Source organism: Vitis riparia, chromosome 18 (genome assembly GCF_004353265.1).
Source record: "Vitis riparia cultivar Riparia Gloire de Montpellier isolate 1030 chromosome 18, EGFV_Vit.rip_1.0, whole genome shotgun sequence".
Lineage (NCBI taxonomy): Eukaryota > Viridiplantae > Streptophyta > Magnoliopsida > Vitales > Vitaceae > Vitis > Vitis riparia.
This window is the reverse complement of record NC_048448.1, coordinates 32,733,356-32,754,166: the sequence shown is the minus strand read 5'-3', so window position 1 is coordinate 32,754,166 and position 20,811 is coordinate 32,733,356. Positions and strand designations below refer to the sequence as shown.

General features: G+C 32.9%; 1 protein-coding gene across 2 annotated transcripts; it reads right to left on the bottom strand.

Annotated features, from left to right (window-relative positions):
• Positions 1 to 490: 490 nt before the first annotated feature.
• On the bottom strand, positions 491 to 7,785 carry LOC117906491 (disease resistance protein RPV1-like). 2 transcript variants are annotated; one of them, XM_034819517.1, is made up of 7 exons: positions 7,162 to 7,785; positions 4,790 to 5,882; positions 4,406 to 4,696; positions 4,212 to 4,314; positions 2,559 to 4,126; positions 1,748 to 2,491; positions 491 to 983 (listed from the first exon to the last, which is right to left on the bottom strand). In XM_034819517.1, exons 1-6 carry the CDS (start codon positions 7,644 to 7,646, stop codon positions 1,799 to 1,801), a joined length of 4,233 nt encoding a protein of 1,410 aa, XP_034675408.1. In that variant the 5' UTR covers positions 7,647 to 7,785; the 3' UTR covers positions 491 to 983; positions 1,748 to 1,798. The 2 variants fall into 2 exon arrangements, with proteins under 2 accessions (XP_034675408.1, XP_034675407.1); XM_034819516.1 differs by having other exon boundaries at positions 491 to 978.
• Positions 7,786 to 20,811: the final 13,026 nt, after the last annotated feature.

Below are 20,811 nucleotides of genomic sequence, written 5' to 3'. Positions count from 1 at the left end.
AGACAACACAATCATTACAACAAATATGAGGTTTTGCCATAAATTAATTTGTGATTGAAAAGAAAATAAAATTATTATGTACTAATCATAAAAAAAAATTCTTCACTATGTTTATTATTTTTTTCATATGCAAATACTAGTTATTTATTAATTCAATCAAACATTTTTCAAATACTTTTAGTTAATTTAATTTTTCAAAGATTTTTAAAAATATCTAAAAATGTATGTACTCTGATGTTACTTTTCAATAAGTTTTCTAAAATGTCCTTTTGAGTGGGTGTTAGAAACTCTCAAGTGGACTACTCCATGTTAAAATCTTCTCCAATTATTCACGGGAGGATGGAAAATTTTCTTTCTTATGAGAGTTAGACTGGCAGATTCCAATCTATGGCTGGGGAAAAAGTTGCATCAAATTTTTCCTTGAAAAATTACATTACTTGTTACTAAAACTAGGAAATGAACGAATTATCGAGTTTAGTGAATGACCATATGTCTGAAATAATGATCCTGAATCTTCAATGACTAGTATAATGCAAGGAAGTATGTAGAGTTAGACTGCTTTTAACATCCATTATTATGGCTGTATCCTGAAAAGGTGGCAGCACTCAAGAGAAATTGGCCTTTTCTGCAGTTCCTTGTTTCGTTTCCAGTGCCTCCTTAACGTTGGCTTTCTCCTCCAACGGACTTTGCTCCTTCAACATGGCTGCTTCTTCTTCACTTCTCAATTCCTCTACCTTCCTGGCCAACTCCTCTTCCTTCTTTGTTTGCTGATCCTCCTTTTCTTCAGTCACTTCAATCTCACCCCTCCTAGAAACAGGTGCTGAGACTGCTTCAGTAGCAGGCTTCATGGGATTTTTAGTTTTTGCTGTCTGATTCTTTTGGTTGACCACCTTCCGCACCAATTTATCATCTGCCCTCTCAGCGTCAGCAGGTACCATTTGTTTTACTTGTTCCACCGTCGAGACTGCTTGCACAGAGCTATCCTTGGTTGGGACAAAAAGTACCAAATGATTGCAAAACAGAGAATATAATGTAAGATTAGTACTGCAAAAAAGCACCAAATCATACGTGTGCTATGACCAGAGAGATAGAGAAGAGTAGAGTCATACATTATTCACCCTCAAAGTTCTTGAAGTTTTTGATGGACCAAAAAAAAAAACACCCAATGTATTCTATAAATTATTCACAAATCCAGAACAAATAACTCCAATGCCCCAAATACACGATCTAGTTTCTCATTGATTAGATTGAAAATTATTTAATTCTCCATCCTCCTTCCACTCTTTCTCAGCAACCAAACAGGGCACAAGCAAATATCGCCAATATCCTAAAACACACGCATTCCATTTCCTGCTAAGAAACTCTGGTTCCATAAATCACCGCTATAAAAAAGTGAACAAGCCACCCAAAACATCCCCAAACATCAAGTCATAAATCAATAACATTACAAACTTCCAGAAAAAAGAAACCCTAGAAATGATTCGGACAGTAGCTACAGGGATTGAAATGCTCGAAGGTAATTGAATTTCATATGGAAATATGAGTTTGAAGAAAATGCAGAAAAATCTAGGGAGAGACGGTTGGAGAGAGAGAAAAACAAACTTGGGAGCTGTATTATTGAAGTTTGCGCCCATGGGTGATAGCCTCAAAGATTTGTTTTTCTTGGGGAAAAAAACAAATAAAAAGGAGAAACACGATAAAAAAATTTCTGACCTTTGAATTAGAAAGAGAAAAGAAGATGAATTACCAGTAAAGAGAACATCAGTGATGCGAGTGTGGTTGAGCCTGATACTTGGGATCAGTCTTGGGTTTCTCTGAATCTTTTATGGTGTGACTCCTCTCCTAGGCTCTGTTCTGTGGGATTCCTTTTATTGTGAGCTTTACTATTAGTATCTAAGAGTAGTAAAGCTTCTCTTTCTAATCCATGGTCACCAAAATTCCCATGAGAAGTACTGCGTTGTGCCATTGTTGGATGCTTCTGTTCATAATCTACTGTGTATACAAGACGGATTCGGCACTCTTTCACTTGGGCATCATACCCATAAAATGAAGCCTCGATGCGTGTCCATTGATTGGTGTGATAACTTTTCTCAATAGCTAACTTGGGATAACATATCACCCACTGCATATCTGATACATCATATTTAACACAGCGAGAACAGAGATAGAAAGAACCCAAGTATTCTGATTGATTATTTCCTTTGATTCTCAAATCACAATGGAACTCTGGTTCACCGTCAAGTTCACTGTCATCCTCAGATATATGACCTGATTCATACTGAGATTCATAGGCAGGTGCAACATAAACACAGCATAAAGCAAATCCCCACAAGTCACCATTTTCATACCAATTCGGAGGGAGCTCTATTGTTACTTCATTCCTTCCCATATTCCGATTCGTTATCCACTCTAGAATTCCACTACTTCTAGGAATAACAATACCAATTCCATTGCCCAAGAAGGAAGAATAACGATTAATAACCACGCCCACCTGCACAAAAGCACCATGTAAATCCAATGGGTACAAAAGAAAAAGGAACATGGCATGAGAATCATACCTCAATTTCTGATTTGAAGCAATTGACCATAGAATGAATAATAGGTAGAAGCCAGGGGCTTGATGAAATACCATCCGAACAGTGCGCATCTAAAAATCGTAGACTTGATGGAAGCTCCGGAATTTGTTGAAGGTTCTTGCAGTGACTCAAGTCAAGGGCTTTTAGATTGGAAAGTCGACGGATGCCAGCAGGAATGCTACTAAAATGGTTCCAACCCAGATATAATTCTTCCAAGGATGTTAGATGGCAAATATGATTGAGGATCTTTCCTTCCGTTAGATTGCAGTCACGTAGAGATAATTGTTGCAGTGGAGATAGGTTCCGAATATCACTGGGGATTCCTTCTTCCTTTAGCTTGCATTTAGTAAGAGATAATTTTACCAATGAAGATAGATGGAAAATCTTATCGAGGATTCCTTCTGCCATGCTAGGGAAGTTCCCTAGAGATAATATTTGCAATGAGGATAGGTGGAAACTGCCACTGAGGATGTCTTTTTCCATGCCATAAAACTTTCTTACAGATAATTCTACCAGTGATGACAGGAGGCACTGTGGGTTTAATGCTTCTAATGAGGAAAAACCATCATCCCAGATTATTTTTGAATTTGAAATGTGACAGGTTACAGGTGAACATAGCCAGGGGAATGGATCAATCCCTAGTTTCATCTCTAACATTTCCTTGAGTTTTGGACAATTTGAAACCTTCAAACTTTTGAGAGAGCTCAAATTGTAAATGCTCATGGGAAGACTCTCAAGGTTTCTGCAACGTGAGAAATCTAACGATTCAAGAGCTTTTAGACTTCCAATATTGATATCTGGAAAGCCCTTCAGTTTTGAACACTGTTCCAATAAAAGAGTTTGAAGAGAGCTCAAACCACCAATACTGTTCGGAAGACTCTCAAGGTTCTCACACTCTGACAAATCCAAATATTCAAGAGCTTTTAGACTTCCAATATTGATATCTGGAAAGCCCTTCAATTTTGAACAGAATCCCAATAAAAGAGTTCGAAGAGAGCTCAAACTATAAATACTGTCCGGAAGACTCTCAAGGTTTCTGCAACATGAGAAATCTAACAATTCAAGAGCTTTTAGACTTCCAATATTGATATCTGGAAAGCCCTTCAGTTTTATACAGCCTTTCAATAAAAGAGTTTGAAGAGAGCTCAAACCACCAATACTGTTCGAAAGACTCTCAAGGTTCTCACACTGTGACAAATCCAAATATTCAAGAGCTTTTAGACTTCCAATATTGATATCTGGAAAGCCCTTCAGTTTTGAACAGAATCCCAATAAAAGAGTTCGAAGAGAGCTCAAACTATAAATACTGTCCGGAAGACTCAAAAGATTACTGCAAAAACTTAAGTCTAAGTCTTCAAGCCCATTTAGATTCCCGATTGATGATGGTAATTCCGTTATACCTGTCTGACTTAAATCAAGCTTTCTTAGACTTCTCATTTCTTCCTCGATCTCCGGAAAACTTTTTAAGTTTGAACAGTACTTACAAGAGAGTGTTTGAAGGCATTCCAGCTTATGAAGGTTCCTTGGAAGACTCTCAAGCCTTATGCACCCTATTATATTCAAGAAAACAGTTAGGTAGTGACTCTAATAATAACATTGAAGCATGGGTGAAACACTTGAGTAACGTTGTACAACCTTCTAGAATTAAAATCTCCAAATTTGGCACACTTGAGATGCTTGAAATATCAACCAGATGCTTGGAATACATAAGATTAATGACTTTTAACTTTTTAGCAGGCTGTAACAGAAGAAAATTTGTTTCAATAAGTAAACTTCAAAAGACTTTAAAATTAGTTTAGAGCAAAAATATAACTAAATAACAGCAATACCATGTTTCCTTCCCAAAAATGTTTTATGTTGCTGAACCAGAGGTCGAGTTCAACAAGATTGTCTGCATGAAAATTTGATGGCAAAGATTCTAAAGGGTAGCCACCCCAATGAAAATATACTAAATCATGACAAGGCAATTCAAAGTCTTGGGAAAGCTGCACTGTCGGATTAGATGTGACTTTGAGCAATCTAAGTCGATTCATCTTTTTGAAAGTTTCAGCAGTAAGTTGCATACGGTTTCCTGTATCGTGAGACTGATTTATGAAAATCCCCTCAATATTTTCTGTCCCCTGAAAATAAGGATTGAGAATAAGCAGTATAAGATGCATAGGGATTCACTAAAATTATAAGATGCATAGTTAAATCTTGTATTTTTCTCTTACCATATTTTGTGGTAATACATTTTCAATATCTTGTAATTCCCATAATCTGCTCCATTCTTCAGGATGTTCTGGATCATTTTGGCGAACAATTGCCCAACCCATTTCTTGTAACAAGTCATGCATCCTTATAGTGTTGTCCTCTATAGAAATAAGACACCTCTCACCAAGAATTCTTAGTCCAATCTTGGGATGGAATTTGCAACCTTCTAGTATTCTTGTAACCATTTTTTCATCCTCATCTTTGAAGAAGCATGCAATATCAAGAAACAACTTCTTGCATTTATCATCTAGTCCATCATAACTTATCTGGAGTACCTTTTGAATATCCTCGAGAGGGTTTGTTTTGAGTTTATCCAATGTGCTTTCCCATTCATCTACATCCCTTCGAAAGAGAAAAGAACCCAAAACTACAAGAGCCAATGGAAGGTCTTTAGCATAATCCAGTATACGATTAGAGAGGTCCACAAAATTTTCTATGGGATGGTCTTGCTTGAAGGCTTTCCAACAAAAGAGTTCCTTAGCTTGCTCACGTGCTAATACCTTAGGCTCATATGATGAATACGACTCATATACATCTAGGCAACGTTTATCTCTCGTGGTCACAATGATTATGCTTCCTTGATGAAAACAGTCAGAGTTAGGAGCTAAGAATTCTAGTTGTCTTTTACAATCTACATCATCAAGAACAATAAGAACCTTTTCAACGCAACACTTACTCTCTATCGTTTCTATTCCTTCACCAATATTACTCAACTTCAGATCTTTCTCCATTAGGATATCACAAAGAAGTTTTTCTTGTAATTCAAGCAAACCACGATCATCTTTAGATTTCTCTCTCACATTTTCAAGAAAGCTGTGACGTTTAAATTGATCTAACATATCATTGTAAACAACCTTGGCAATGGTAGTTTTACCAATCCCACCAGTCCCATAAATCCCAACCATACTCACTTTATTTGATTGGGCATCTATCAATAACTTCACTTCTTTCAACTTTTCATCCTTTCCAACAATGTTCTTACCAACATGTACCCACTTAGGAATTAATCTTCGAATCTGACCAATGATTTCTTCAATAAACTCTGACTCAGATCTGTCCATTATAAAGTACAATAAAACATGCAGTGAGCTACAATCAATTGTCAAAGAAAACAAAGATGAAGTAAATGGAAATTATAGAATGATCTTTAGTTCGGTGCAATTAAATTAAAAATGTGTTGAATTGCATGTTTAAATAAAATTTCATTATGTCATGTCAAGGTCTTAAGAAGAGATTATCCAGATGTCATGGGATAATTAGAATAAAACGAGATACAAACATTAGATTAAAAGGTAAATAAATTTAATAATCAACTTGCAAATATAGAGGAACAAACAATATTAAGTAAACAAGAAATGTAAACTCATGTAGTGCACAAAGAACATGAGAAAATTATTTTAGTAATAGAAAATTCCTCTAAAATTGAAAAAGTTAAGGGTCCCATAAGAGGGTCCAAAAAAATTTAGGGTAGTATTACAATATTTTAAATAATCATCTCAGATTATCTCCAAATTTACAAAGCATATAAATAACCAATTTTAACAATTTAATTGATAGAAATTATGGCTGAGATGGATTGATTAGAAAGGAAGAATATTTTGGAATCTTAATGATTTTTAACAATTCAAAACTTGGCATTTGGCATAATTATTTTATTTTATTTTTTTAATACTGGGCCTAAATGAGCCCACAACAGCTACTATAGATTTTCTAATATTATCCCAATTGTAGGCAAATATATATTTTTTCGATATATTTTAATTATATTTGATTTCCTTTTATAATTTTAATAATAAATTAAATGTGAGAAAGTCAATTTTTTTTTTAATTTTTTTTTTTTTTTACTCTTTCTTATTACTTTCCAAGAAATCGAACATATTAATGTCTACTACTTAAAAATGGATTTTGATTGATAAATGTAATCATAAATATTTTATTTATTAACAAGAATGAAAATAAACCGACAGAAAATTGGAAATGGAAAAAGTGAAATAGGGATTACCTGTTGGGCCTGAATGAGCCCAGAACAACTACTATAGATTTTCTAAGATTATTTTAATTATAAACTAATTATATATATTTTTACAATGTATTTTAATTATATTTTTATTTTCTTTCATATTTTTTAATAATACATTAAATATAAGAAAATCAAATTTTTTAAATTTTTAAATTTTTTTTTTTTAACTCTTCTTATTACTTTCCAAGAAATCAAACATATTAATGTCTACTTCTTAAAAATGGATTTTGATTGATATATGCAATCATATATATTTTATTTATTAAGAAGAATGAAAATAAACGGAAATGGAAAAAGTGAAGTAGGGATTACCTATCCTGCAGAGGAAATCCACCCAAATTACCGGCTTTCCTTAAGGCAGTCCGCCACTGCTCTATCTTCTTCTTCTTCTCCTCGTCTGCATTTCTTTCGTGATTGTTAAATGCTTCTCCATAAATCCCAGTCTGTTTCCTGACTTCAGACGGCTCCACATGATAGAAAATAGGAAAAACCTTTTGTCCCTTTTCTTTCTCGCACTCCATGATCTTGACGAGTTCATCCAAGCACCACTTGGAATCAGCATAGTTTTTCGAGAAGACAATAAGGGCAATCCTTGATCCTTCAATAGCTCTTAGGAGCTCGGGTGCAATCTCTTCTCCCTTTCGAAGTTCTTCATCATCTATAAAGGTTTTAATGTTGGCACGATCCAAAGCCCTAAAGAGATGACTAGTAAAGTTCTTGCGGGTATCCTTGCCTCTGAAACTCAAGAACACATCGTACCTCCAAAAGGTTATCTTAGAATTGCTAGTGGAAGCCATGGTTGGATTGTAACAAAATTACAAGAACAGAATTTGGAAGAAGAAAAAAGAGGGTCTTTGATGCTAAGACGATGGTGGTGAGGATGTCCTGTTCTTCTCTCCCATTTATCCTTTCCTTAGCTGTAACCCTTTAGCATTAACAGTGAGGGTTCACAAAAGTCCAAGTCGTACCTCAATTATTAATTGCAATTCTGAAGCTTTTTCTGACTCTTTTCTTTACATCTTACCATTTTATTTTTTTCTCTTTTGGGCATTCAATATCCAATATCTTCTTTTTGCATTCTAAGAACATTTTTTTTTTTTTGTTTCTTTTATTTCCTAGGAGTTGATATGATAATAGATAGCTAAAGCATCATTTCTTTTCTTTTCCTTTCTTTTTTAACAAAAATTTGTCAGATTCAAATGGTTGAACAACATCTTTATAAAATTTGCAGGGAAAAAAGACTTCTCAAAGTACTATCACTATTCTCAATTGCATTTCTTTTACAACTATTCTCATAGTACAAAATTTGGAAAAAAATAAAATAAAATAAAATAATGTCTTTGGATGCCCCGTAACTTTGCTTTTCTCTCAATTTGGACGAGAGTGGTGAGATGCCCCTCTCTTTACTCTCAATTATTTTGATTGGCTACATCCATTTTCCATTCAATATAGGGGGCCCACAAGACAAAGAATCAAGGTCTACGGTCTACGTCAATTATTAATTTCACTCTTGAAGCATTTTTTTACTCTCTTTTTTTTTTTCACATTTTACTTTTTTCCTTTTATTTTCCCTTATTCGACAACCAACTATCTTTTCTTTGCATTTTTATAGTATTATTTTGTATTTTTCTTCAATATATATATAGTAAATAGTAAATTACAAGAACAGAAATTATGGAGTCTCTTGGGATTGCTAGTGGAAGCCATGGTTAGATTGTAACAAAATTACAAGAACAGAATTTGGAAGAAGAAAAAAGAAAGGGGTCTTTGAATGCTGAGAGTCTGAGACGATGGTGATGAGGATGTCTGGTTCTTCTGTCTCAATTATCTTTGATTGGCTGTAAGCCTGTAACCCTTTGGCATTGAGTGAGAGTGGGGGGTTGACAAGAGTCAAAGTCCTGCCCTCAATTATTAATTGCACTCTCCATGTTTTCTCTGATTTCCTTTACAACTGTACCCCATTAAAATTGGTACTACAGACTTCGGAAAAAGGAAAAATAAAGGGTCCTCGTGGGTCGTGGCTATGCTTTTCTCTACCCATCAATAAATCAACCTTTCAATGGTGATGAGGATGTCCCGTTCCTTTGCTTAGCTGTAACCCTTTAGCATTGAGTGACAGTGGGGGGTTCACAAAAGTCGAAGTCGTACCTCAATTATTAATTGCAATTGTGAAGCTTTTTCTGACTCTTTTCTTTACATCCTACCATTTTATTTTTTTCTCTTTTGGGCATTCAATATCCAATATCTTTCTTTTTGTATTCTTATAATTTTTTTTTTCTTTTCTTTTATTTCCTAGGAGTTGATATGATAATAGATAGCTAAAGCATCATTTCTTTTCTTTTATTTTCTTTTTTAACAAAAATTTGTCAAATTCAAATGGTTAAACAACATCTTTATAAAATTTTCAGGGAAGAAAGACTTCTCAAAGTACTATCACTATTCTCAATTACATTTCTTTTACAACTATTCTCAAAGTACAAAATTTGGAAAAAAATAAAATAAAATAAAGTCTTTGATGCCCCGTGACTTTGCTTTTCTCTCAATTTGGACGAGAGTGGTGAGATGCCCCTCTCTTTACTCTCAATTATTTTGATTGGCTACATCCATTTTCTATTCAATACAGGGGGGCCCACAAGACAAAGAATCAAGGTCTACGGTCTACCTCAATTATTAATTTCAATCTTGAAGCATTTTTTTACTCCTTTTTTTTTTCACATTTTACTTTTTTCCTTTTATTTTCCCTTATTCGACAACCAACTATCTTTTCTTTGCATTTTTATAGTATTATTTTGTATTTTTTTCAATATATATATAGTAAATAGTAGATTACAAGAACAGAAATTATGGAGTCTCTTGGGATTGCTAGTGGAAGCCATGGTTGGATTGTAACAAAATTACAAGAACAGAATTTGGAAGAAGAAAAAAGAAAGGGGTCTTTAAATGCTGAGAGTCTGAGACGATGGTGATGAGGATGTCTGGTTCTTCTGTCTCAATTATCTTAGATTGGCTGTAAGCCTGTAACCCTTTAGCATTGAGTGAGAGTGGGGGGGTTCACGAGAGTCAAAGTCCTGCCTCAATTATTAATTGCACTCTCCGTGTTTTTTCTGATTTCCTTTACAACTGCATCCCATTAAAATTGCTACTGCAGACTTTGGAAAAAGGAAAAAATAAAGGGTCCTCGTGGCTATCCTTTTTCTCTCAATTATTTCTGATTGCGTGTATGATGTATCCCTTTTGGCATTCACTAACAGTGGATTCAAAGAGTATTGAAGCTTTTTTCCTTTTTTTAAATTTTTTTTTATTCAACAATCAACCCTCTTCTCTTTGTATTTTTAGTGCATTATTTTGAATTTTTTTCTTCTTTAGCTATTTTCCTCTATGTCTTATTTTATTTTTTATTGATTTTAAAAGTTTGTTTTACTAAAAGGAGAAAAAATAATCCAATTAGTCATATGACACATGGTAAAAAAACATTTTGTGGTGAGCCATTCAACGATCATTTATTTTATTTTTTTAATTTATTGATTATTTCTTATTTTATTATTATCTTTTACATTTTTAAAAGTTATAAAAAAAATGCTAATCCATAATAAAAGACATTACATCGTTTATTTTCAAATTAAATAAATTTTCACATGAAAAATATTTTCTTATCATTTTAAATAAAATCCAAATTTTAATCAAATGCTTTGATTAGACCTTAAAATTTGTTCTAATTTTATTTTTATATTAATTTTGAATTTAATTTTAAATCTCGATATATATGTGTTATTTTAAGTCTATTCATCTTTTAATTTTTGAGTTTTTGTATTTTATTTTATTTTTATTTTTATTATTATATTATATTTTATTTGTATTTATTTATTTTTTTCATTTTCCTTTTATTTTCTTCGTTTCTCTCTCCTCTCTCTCCCCTACCTACCCCCTGTTACCCCCACCATTTCTACTCTTCATTTCTACTCTTCATCGTTTTTTTTCCATTTTTTATTAGCATCTCCCATCTCCCCCCCACCAAAGCAACCAACTCTTCATCATTTTTTATTAACATCTTTATTAGCATCTCCCCCCATTCCCAAGGCAAGGTTCCATGCCCGCCCCTTTCATCATTTTTTTTCCATTTTTTATTAGCAACCAACTCTTCATCATCAATTTTTTTTCTATTTTTTATTAGCATCTCCCCCGTTCCCAAGGCAAGGTTCCGTGCCCACCACCACCACCACCCCCTCCCTCATTCCCCTCTTTTTTTTTTACCCCTTGGCTCTTTTTTTTGCTATTCCCACTGGTGGCGGGCTCTCCCATTCTGGGCCTGATTTTTTTTTTTTTTGCCCGACACTCAACTCACGGCCAGAGCTCCCCACTCCCTCATTCCCCTCTTTTTTTTTTTTTTTTACCCCTTGGCTCTTTTTTTTTGCCCACTGGTGGCGGGCTCCCCCATTCTGGGCCTGATTTTTTTTTTCTTTTTTTTTTCTTTTTTTTTGCAGGGAAGAAAGACTTCTCAAAGTACTATCACTATTCTCAATTGCATTTCTTTTACAACTATTCTCAAAGTACAAAATTTGAAAAAAAAAATAAAATAAAATAAAATAAAATAAAGTCTTTGGATGCCCCGTGACTTTGCTTTTCTCTCAATTTGGACGAGAATGGTGAGATGCCCCTCTCTTTACTCTCAATTATTTTAATTGGCTACATCCCTTTTCCATTCAATAACAGGGGGACCACAAGACAAAGAATCAAGGTCTACGGTCTACCTCAATTATTAATTTCACTCTTGAAGCATTTTTTTACTTTTCTTTTTTTTTTTTCACATTTTACTTTTTTTCCTATTATTTTCCCTTATTAGACAACCAACTATCTTTTCTTTGCATTTTTATAGTATTATTTTGTATTTTTCTTCAATATATATATAGTAAATAGTAAATTACAAGAACAAAAATTATGGAGTCTCTTGGGATTGCTAGTGGAAGCCATGGTTAGATTGTAACAAAATTACAAGAAGAGAATTTGGAAGAGAACACTATCTTTCAATCTAGCATAATCTTACATGTTCTCGTTTTTTCAAAAGCCAAATATTTCTTTTTCCAAAGTGGTTCTAGTGAAAAAGCTTTAAAGTAGACGCCCGACCAAGTTAAGAATTTTCTTTGTTGTCATTGTACAAATTGATTAAAGTAGACAAGTTGCTGAATATTTTAGTCAATAGGTGGTTCCCACTTGCTCAAGTGAAGTGTAAAGTACATAGGTTATTTTCCTTTCCACCTTTGTTGAAAGTTAATTATTTCATATACTTATTAAAATTGAAAATTAATAGTAATACTGATTTACAAAATTTGAATAGCGATGCCAATTAGAGATAACTCCAAGTGAATTTTCTCCATATACTATTTTGCAATAATATTCATCTTAAATAAGGTTCTTGGTTATCTTTTATCCATATTTTCTTACATAACAACTTTACTTTCCTCTTTGCTAATGCTTATGAAGATTTCAGGAAAATTTATAATTATTTAAATCTTCTTTCCCTAATTTTAGTATTTATTTTGCTATTGAAAATAGCATATCCAGTCTTGTACTTTCATTATTGCTAATAGAATTTCAAAATTATAAATCTTGATTTCATTGAAGGACTGAAGTCTATGAACGAAAAACTATTTGGCACATATGGAAACCACTGCTTATTAGAAAATATGAAAGAATCTATAATTGATTTTTTTTCCATTAATATTATGGTACCAGGCTAGGATATTTGGGCCCAACTTTTTTGATTAGTGTGAAGGAAGTATAAAATTGCAAGAGGAAGGTGGCTAGACAAAACAAATTTTAAACACATTTCTTCTTTATTCTTTAGGTGGTTGGCATTGAATATCTTTCATTGAGCATATTCGAGAATGTTGTCTTGACATCTATCTGTCATGTTTCAAAATCGAGATGTGCCATAATAGATAAGAGCATTGTGATGGACTTGAGCATGGTTACCAACGAAAAGGCCTTCTTATAGTCCAAACTAGGTTTCTAACTATAATCCTTTATTATAAGCCTAGCTTTATACATCTCAACTTTTCCATATATTCCTTTCTTTCCCTTGTAGACCCACTTGCACCCTATGGGTTCTACCCCTTCAGGTGCTTCTACAAGTTTCCAAACTTTTATTAAAATGCATAGATTTTAACTATGCCTTCATAGCTCATTTCCACATATGAACATCCATATCACTCAAGCCTTCATCATAATCTATGAGATTGATCTCATGTTCTACTAGAATTGTCAAAAAGGACTCTTGTAAATACATAAAATTAGTTTGGTTGTGAAACAACCCTTCCACTATGACAAGACACTCATGTAATAGAGCTATTAGGAATGATAAGTGGAGGTAGTATTGGATCCATAATATCCTACAATATTGTGAGACTATCTTCTAGAGCTCTCTAATCAACATCATTTCTAAACTTATTATTTATCATACAATCTTCTTTTAAAAATTTGACATTTGTACTAACAAATACTTTTTGGTTGACCTACCTGTAAAATTAGTAACCCTTTGTTCCTTTTGGATATCTTACAAACAAATAAACTTCTAACCTTGATTCCAACTTATCTACCTTTGGCTTTAGCACATGTGTTGGACACCCCCATATGCAAACATGGTGTAAATTACACTTACGTCTTGTCCACATTTTTATGGGGGCCAAATGTATTGATTTAGAATGAACTAGGTTAAAAAGATATTCTACAGTTTCTAAGATAGATCCCCAAAAGGATGCAGGGAGTGTTAAGAAATTTATCATTGATCTCGCCATGTCCATTAGAGTTCAATGTCTTCTTTCCACTAATCCATTATGTTATAGAGTCTATAGATTTGTAACAACACTTAATTGATATATAATCTCATACTCCTTTAAGAAAGAATCAAACTCACTCGACATATACTCACCATCTTAATTTGATCGAAGTGCCTGGAGATGTTTACCTAATCACTTTTTTTATTCCACCTTAAATTCCTTGAACATAACCGTACTAAGATTTTTTCTATACATAAAGTAAACATAACCATACTAAGATTAATTATTAGTATAGGTGATGAAATATTCATTCACTTCAGATGAATGTACATTAAAAGACCTACACACGTTAGTATGCACCAACTTCAAACAATATTATTTGGCTCTTAGTCCTTTAACAATAAAGGGTGTCTTCATTATTTTACCTTCTATACAGGATTCAAAGGTTGATAAGTCTTCTAGAATCAAAGAGTGTAATGATCCAAACTTAATTTGTCTTTAAATCCTATCTAGATTAATATGACCTAGGAGAAGATGTCATAAGAAGGTTTGATTAGTGTATTATGCTTTCCTCATTAATGAAAGAGAATGAAGAAATTGGTAAGGTAATGAAGTTCTAGAGGTTATAATGTGAGAAATGAGTTGGGATTTTTTGGAAAGTAATAGAAAATAAAGGTAAAGGAACTAAAGTGTAGGTTATAAAGCAATGAGGTTAAACTCCACGAAAGTTGTGACACTGATAGTTACTCTTAAGAGGCAATTCATAACTCATAATGAATACAAATAAAATCTTATTTATGGTGATTCCACTTAGATTTAGCTTCAAGAACCCTTTGAGATATTTCACCATCAAAAAGCGAGTTTCGCCGACAAGTGGAGACACATGAAAAATGTAAGTCCACAACACCACTCATAAGAGATATGGTACTCATTAAGAGTATGTACTCATTCTCAAATGTTAGAAAATATGCACCATTCGTACATCATAGGATGAACTCTTGTATATAAATAACTAATGGTGTACAACATAGTCAATAAGTAACTTATTATTATCCATATGAGCCTACTTACTAGGATCTCTATTCATGTAAGTTGGGTTATCATTGCTCATAACTTTATATTAGGCATAAGCCTCATCCCTTCTTGATGTTTCTTCCACTAATTTTCTATTTGGTGATTTTAGTAGAGGATTAACCAAATTCAACTCTGATCTCATGAAATCTATGGATATGATCTCTTTCTCAACTAGTTGTTGCATACTATTGTGCCTTAGGCATATATGTTTATTTTTTCCGGTATATATCTTGTTTTCAACCTTGACTATTGCAACTTGACTATCACAATGCATAAATATAGGTGGTACTAGTTTCATTTATGAAAGGATATCTGTTAAGAGGTTTTTAATCCACTCAACCTTAGAACTTGTCTTATCTTTCTTAGTTTAAGTTTAGATATTATAATAAAAAAATTGTTATTTATTTTAGTTTTTCTATGTGGGCCATTCACTTATCACCAACTTTTTGAATATCCTGCATTTTCTGGACTAAAAGTCAAGTTCTCACTGATGGCAGTGAGCATTAAAACTTTGTGACAAAATTGTTACTGTTAAAATGCAAAATGATTAAGTTGTATAATAGAAACATGGGATATACAAAGAACTTATAACACTTTTATAGAGTAAATTGTCTTCATGTTTGTTTAAATAATAATACTATTGTTTGCACTTCACTATTTAGATTTCATATTGTGCTAGTGTCTAATAGAATTTTTTATAAATAAGGATATATGTAGGGCTAATTACGTAAGCATTCATCAATTCTTAGGATGATTAACATAACCAATTAATGTTTTATTCATTTGAGTTTAATAATCAAAATGAATAATCTACATGTTTGATGATTCATCTAATTGCCTTGATATTAAATTGTTGTAGGCTTGTGTATGGTCAAAAGATTGACTACAAATATGTTTAGACCTATGATTATATGTTTTTACATCTATACCTTTTTAAGATGCTATTATGATTATGTTATGCTAGGTTATATGTATATTAAAATTATTATATGATATGTTTTAGAATTATTTCATCCTAATATTTGCGTATCCTGATTATTTAAATAAAGACTTTTGTAAGTCTATTGAGGGGTAGAATTAAATTTAAAGAGAAAGTCAATGGGTAGCTACCTCTAATACCTTTTATTGTTGGACCTTTAAACCATGGAATCCATTTCTTTTATATATTTTAGTTTCAATTTAATTGTTCTTACCTATGGGACATCTTGTAAACCTTTGCTTCCACCATCAAGTTATTTTTTTTGTCAAGATGAATCATTTACTTGTGTTTTATTCTTTTCCCACTCTATATTTATTTGTTGAGATGATGATTCTACTTTAGTTCTAATATAGGATGATTGGCTCATCGTCTCCTAAAGAGCCTTATTTTGAGTTAGTTGCTACAATTATGCTTCTATTGTTATTAGTATTATTATTGATCAATTAATTTTGTATAGGCTCAATTGAACATGTAAATGTTGTTAGTTTGGAGTCATGTTGTAATAAGAAATAACAAAAATTTACTTAACCTAAATACAAATTATTTAATTATTACATTATAGTGATTTGAGTGAATATGACTCGTTTATTAGGCAGAGAATACCACACCACTTATACAACTGATTTAACATGTTCAATTTATAAAATATTATTTTGAAAATGCTTTTAATTGTTTTTAACTTTTAGTTTTACACTTGTTTAGAATTTTATTGAATTTTTTATCATAAAATATTTCAAATTTGTATCATTTTTGAAATATATAAAATTTTATTTTAATTATTTTATTTATTTAATAATTTACCTATGTGATATCAATATAATTAATAATTTACCTATTTAATAATTAAATAGGTAGTTATGTGATAATAGGTCATTATTACATAATTAAGCAAATAGGTTGAGTTGTTTGGAAGAGGTTGAACACTCAAGTCCAAAGATAATTTGTTTACTAAATGGATTACACAAAATTGATATTATTATGGAATGAACACAATGATGTTGAGTCCAAACTTGCTAAAATTGTTAAAATTTTTGTTATTTTCAAGTCTTTTGTCCTATAAAAATTTTTATTCCTCATCTCATCCATCAATTTAACAAGTTTTCTATGTTCGCTTCTTCCTTTCCATCTTTGGTATTTGTGATATTAAATTTTTTTTGTTAATAAAGACAGCAAAAAAATTGAACTCACATCTTCCTTAGTAAATACATTAGGTCATCTCTAGATAACAATTTCCACTAATCTTGAGGGAGGTAGAGACACCCAATCAGTAATTAATCTCTTTCAAAGCTGAATGCAGCCATGATCCTTTCTTGCAAGATGTCATGGCTAGCTAACTCATGAAAGGAACCAAACTTGTAATCAAACTCATAATTCAGTTGAAAATGTGAAAGGTGGGTGGTATTGCCCTGAATGCTTGCCTTATAATCAAAATATCCACCCCATACATGACTAAATACAATCCTTGATAAACTAGTAATGGTTGATGATTTACCTGTTAAGGTTATATTGATATACAAATGACCATATTTTGTCATATGAATGACAAACTATATTTTCTTTGTCTCTCCTGTATGAATGACAAACTATTGATAATTGACAATTGACAAGCAACATGTTCCCCATATATGAATGCCAAACTTATGTCTAATCCCAGTGTTTAAACATTCATTATTATGGTTTTATCAGGAAAATTAAGGTGGCAGCACTCACAAAGGGATTGGCCTTTTCAGTATTTCATTTTTCCCTTTCCAGCGCCTCCTTAGCTTTGGCTTTCTCCTCCAACTCACTTTGCTCCTTCAACACGGCGGCTTCTTCTTCCTTTCTCAATCTCCCTACCTTCCTGGCCAACTCCTCTTTCATTTTTGTTTGCTTATGTTCGTCTTCTCTTCACTTCAATCTCATTGATCCCTCCCAGAAACAGGTGCTGATCTGACAGCTCCAGTAGCAGGTTTTGTGGGCTTTTCAGTTTTTGCTATCAGGCAGCCGAGAAATGGTTTCATGAAGCAATGCATGCTAAATATGTCAGTGGTATGTTTCTAGCCTGATCCCATGTCTTTGAAGGCCAATTTCCCACAGCCTATAATAACAAAATGGCATAGTAAATACAACGCTTCAGGCTCATTAATTCAATGGTGAAATTCATGACATTTGGGCCTAAAAAATATTTCCAACCCTTGACAGATTCTAGAAGATTCTGATAACCATGGAATAATCCAAACTCCATGAACACTTCTAATAATTTATCAGCATGAACAAGATGGCTCACTAAAGAATGCAAAAGGTGTAAAAAATCTTGAACTTGTTAAATACTATAAGAAACCAGTGATCGAAGCAGAAGGATCAGAGATGGCCGGTTTCTAGAGAAGTTCTGTGAAAGAAAATGCAATCATTAAGGCCCACAAAGCTTAATTGTTGACAGAAGATTTCATCATATAGACTGAAAGGACACTACCTCGTGAGGAATAAGATGCTGGGGAACATTCTCATTTTACAATTGTTCAAGAGTCTGCAAGAAACTGGAGTGTCGTGGTTACTCACCACTTCATCTGCAAATCAAGTTCAATCAAGACTTATGTAATGAAATGTTGGAGCACCATAAATGCAAACAGCAGATTATCAGAAATTAATATCCATTTCTTGGGGTCACATACCTTTCGAGTACACAGGTTGCTGACTCTTCACAACACCGATAAAAGTCCAATAAAGTTCCAAGAAGATGAGTTTGAACATTGGAAGATGAATTCAAGCTTACACTCAAATCCATATTCCTCCGAGATGAGGAGCAATTCAAGGTCTAAACTGAATGGAAAGTAGGTATTGCGTGATTTTACCAAAGAAAAAAGAATGATAATTTTCAATATGCTTTTCACATGAATAATATGAAGACAAAAAAACCACCCAAGGCAAGAAACAATGCACTAACAGAGTTTTAATTTCTCATGGATCATTGGACTTTTTGCCAAAGAAGTAACGATATTACCATTTTCTCCATCACAAGAATACAAACCTAGCAAACTAAATCCATTAGGATTTAGGTAGGATCTAGCTCAAATTCAATTAGCAGACATGCTCATGGAAATAGACCCACATAAGATTACATATCAAGATATGGCATACCTATGAAACTTAACATGTGTAGATCATCCTCTTACAAGTTGGAATTGTTTTCAAACTATTAAAGAGATAACTTCATCTTTGAAACACTATAACAACACAACACATGCACAAGATCAATAAAAATAACAGGTAAAAGCAAGAAAATCACAAGAACAGAGAAGTTCTAGGGGATGAGGTATATGAAAATCCTCAAATAACTTGAAATTTCTACAAGGATTCAATGTAACCAGTTTTTGCTTTTGATGTATTTTAGATAGTAAAAGCCGAGTTATGTAGTAGGGTTACAAAATTACATGTACAGAACAACTGAAATTTTGCAGTCCCGGACCAGTTTCAAGGGTACAAATTATATTAGATTAACCTATTTTCCTCAATATAATAGAAGATCAAGTTACCTGGTGAATTATTATAGTTGGTAAAAGCTGTGCTGACCATTTGTTCCTGGATTGTCAAAATCAATTGCACCGGCCTCAAATGGAAGTAGCTAGCACACCATATACTCCCTTTCCATTGCTCTCCACGCCAACCTAAATCTGAAATAATTTTGCATGTTGAGAAGACACTTCTAAGATTATAATGCAAGCAGAAGGCCGTGGTACACACCTATTGCATATGAGGGCTGGGCAAACTTCTCTGGGCTTAGGGGTATGGTAAGATGGCCTGAAGACATATTAGAACACGCATAATTACTGGTAGTTTAGAAACAGTGTAAAATATATTACCAGTACTCACTCTTGTGGAATATCTAAGAAATAGATTATCAGCATCTGAAGCACAAATGTGATATAATTGATATATATATCGCTTCAGATGGACAATATGTATCTGCAAGAGAGAGAATATATATACTATAAGATTAGTACTGCAAGCCACCATATGCTTTACTGTTGTGGAAGGCCCGCAAAAAAGTACCAAATCATGTGTGTTATGACCAGAGAGATAAAGAGTACAGTTAGACAATTCACCCTCAACGTTCCTGAAGTTTTTGATGGACCAAAATAAATAAATAAATAAGAACCCCAATGTATTCTATGAATTATTCAAAAATCTAGAACATTGCAAATAAGTCCAAAGTTATTTGCAAAATCCTTTAATTGTTCCAAAGAACTCTAGGATGCAACGCATCCTTCTTTCATCCCTCAACGTGCATCACCTGTATTACTCTAATATTCATTCCCAATCCAAATCCCAAGATAGAAATTGTCTGATGCTAAGTAATTTCAAAATTCCAAAACAACAACCATATACATTCTTGAAGAATGAATACTGATGTTATATCACTAACCCTAGAGCAGCTGAGGCCCATTCCTTTAGTACAAGCATTCAGCCTAGTTTCAACTGTAGTAAAAGTCGTTGAAAGCACAACAACTGCAATTATCACAATAAATACCAACTAGGATGTGAAACCAAAAAAAAAAAAATAGTGGTTGCAAAGAAAGATAAACTTTAATTATATGATTAAAGGGTTATGATTTACCTGAAGTAGTTTTAGATTTCAGCCCTATGAGAATTCTAGCAACATCAACAGGATCAACATTTGCAAAGAATGGGTTGTGATAAGGAAAACGAGTGTAATAGTATTAAGTGAAATAAGTAACAGATTACTTACAAAGGCAGCTGACGTCCTTTTGCAAATTTAATAGCCTCTGGATTTGCAGGTTCTCAAGATTAAACTATAAATATCAGGTGGAGTTTAATATCGAACAATCTCAGACATTTCAAATGAAAAATAATAAAAAAAATTCCCCTTTTGAAAAGATAGAATCAAACCACTTTATAAGCTGCTGACTAAATTATGAATCTAATCTTGTTTGTAGGGCAGTGTGCACAAAAAAAGGTGTAGCTAAGAAGCTGCTACCAATGCCAACAGAAAATTACATCCATTTGGCTTTTCTAGTGGCTGCAACCTACTAAAATTTAATTATTACTTTTTTCGTAGGTCAATATTTAATCCCTACTTGATGATATTTATAGATTACATATCTGTAAACAACAACTTTGATTACCAAGGAACCACTA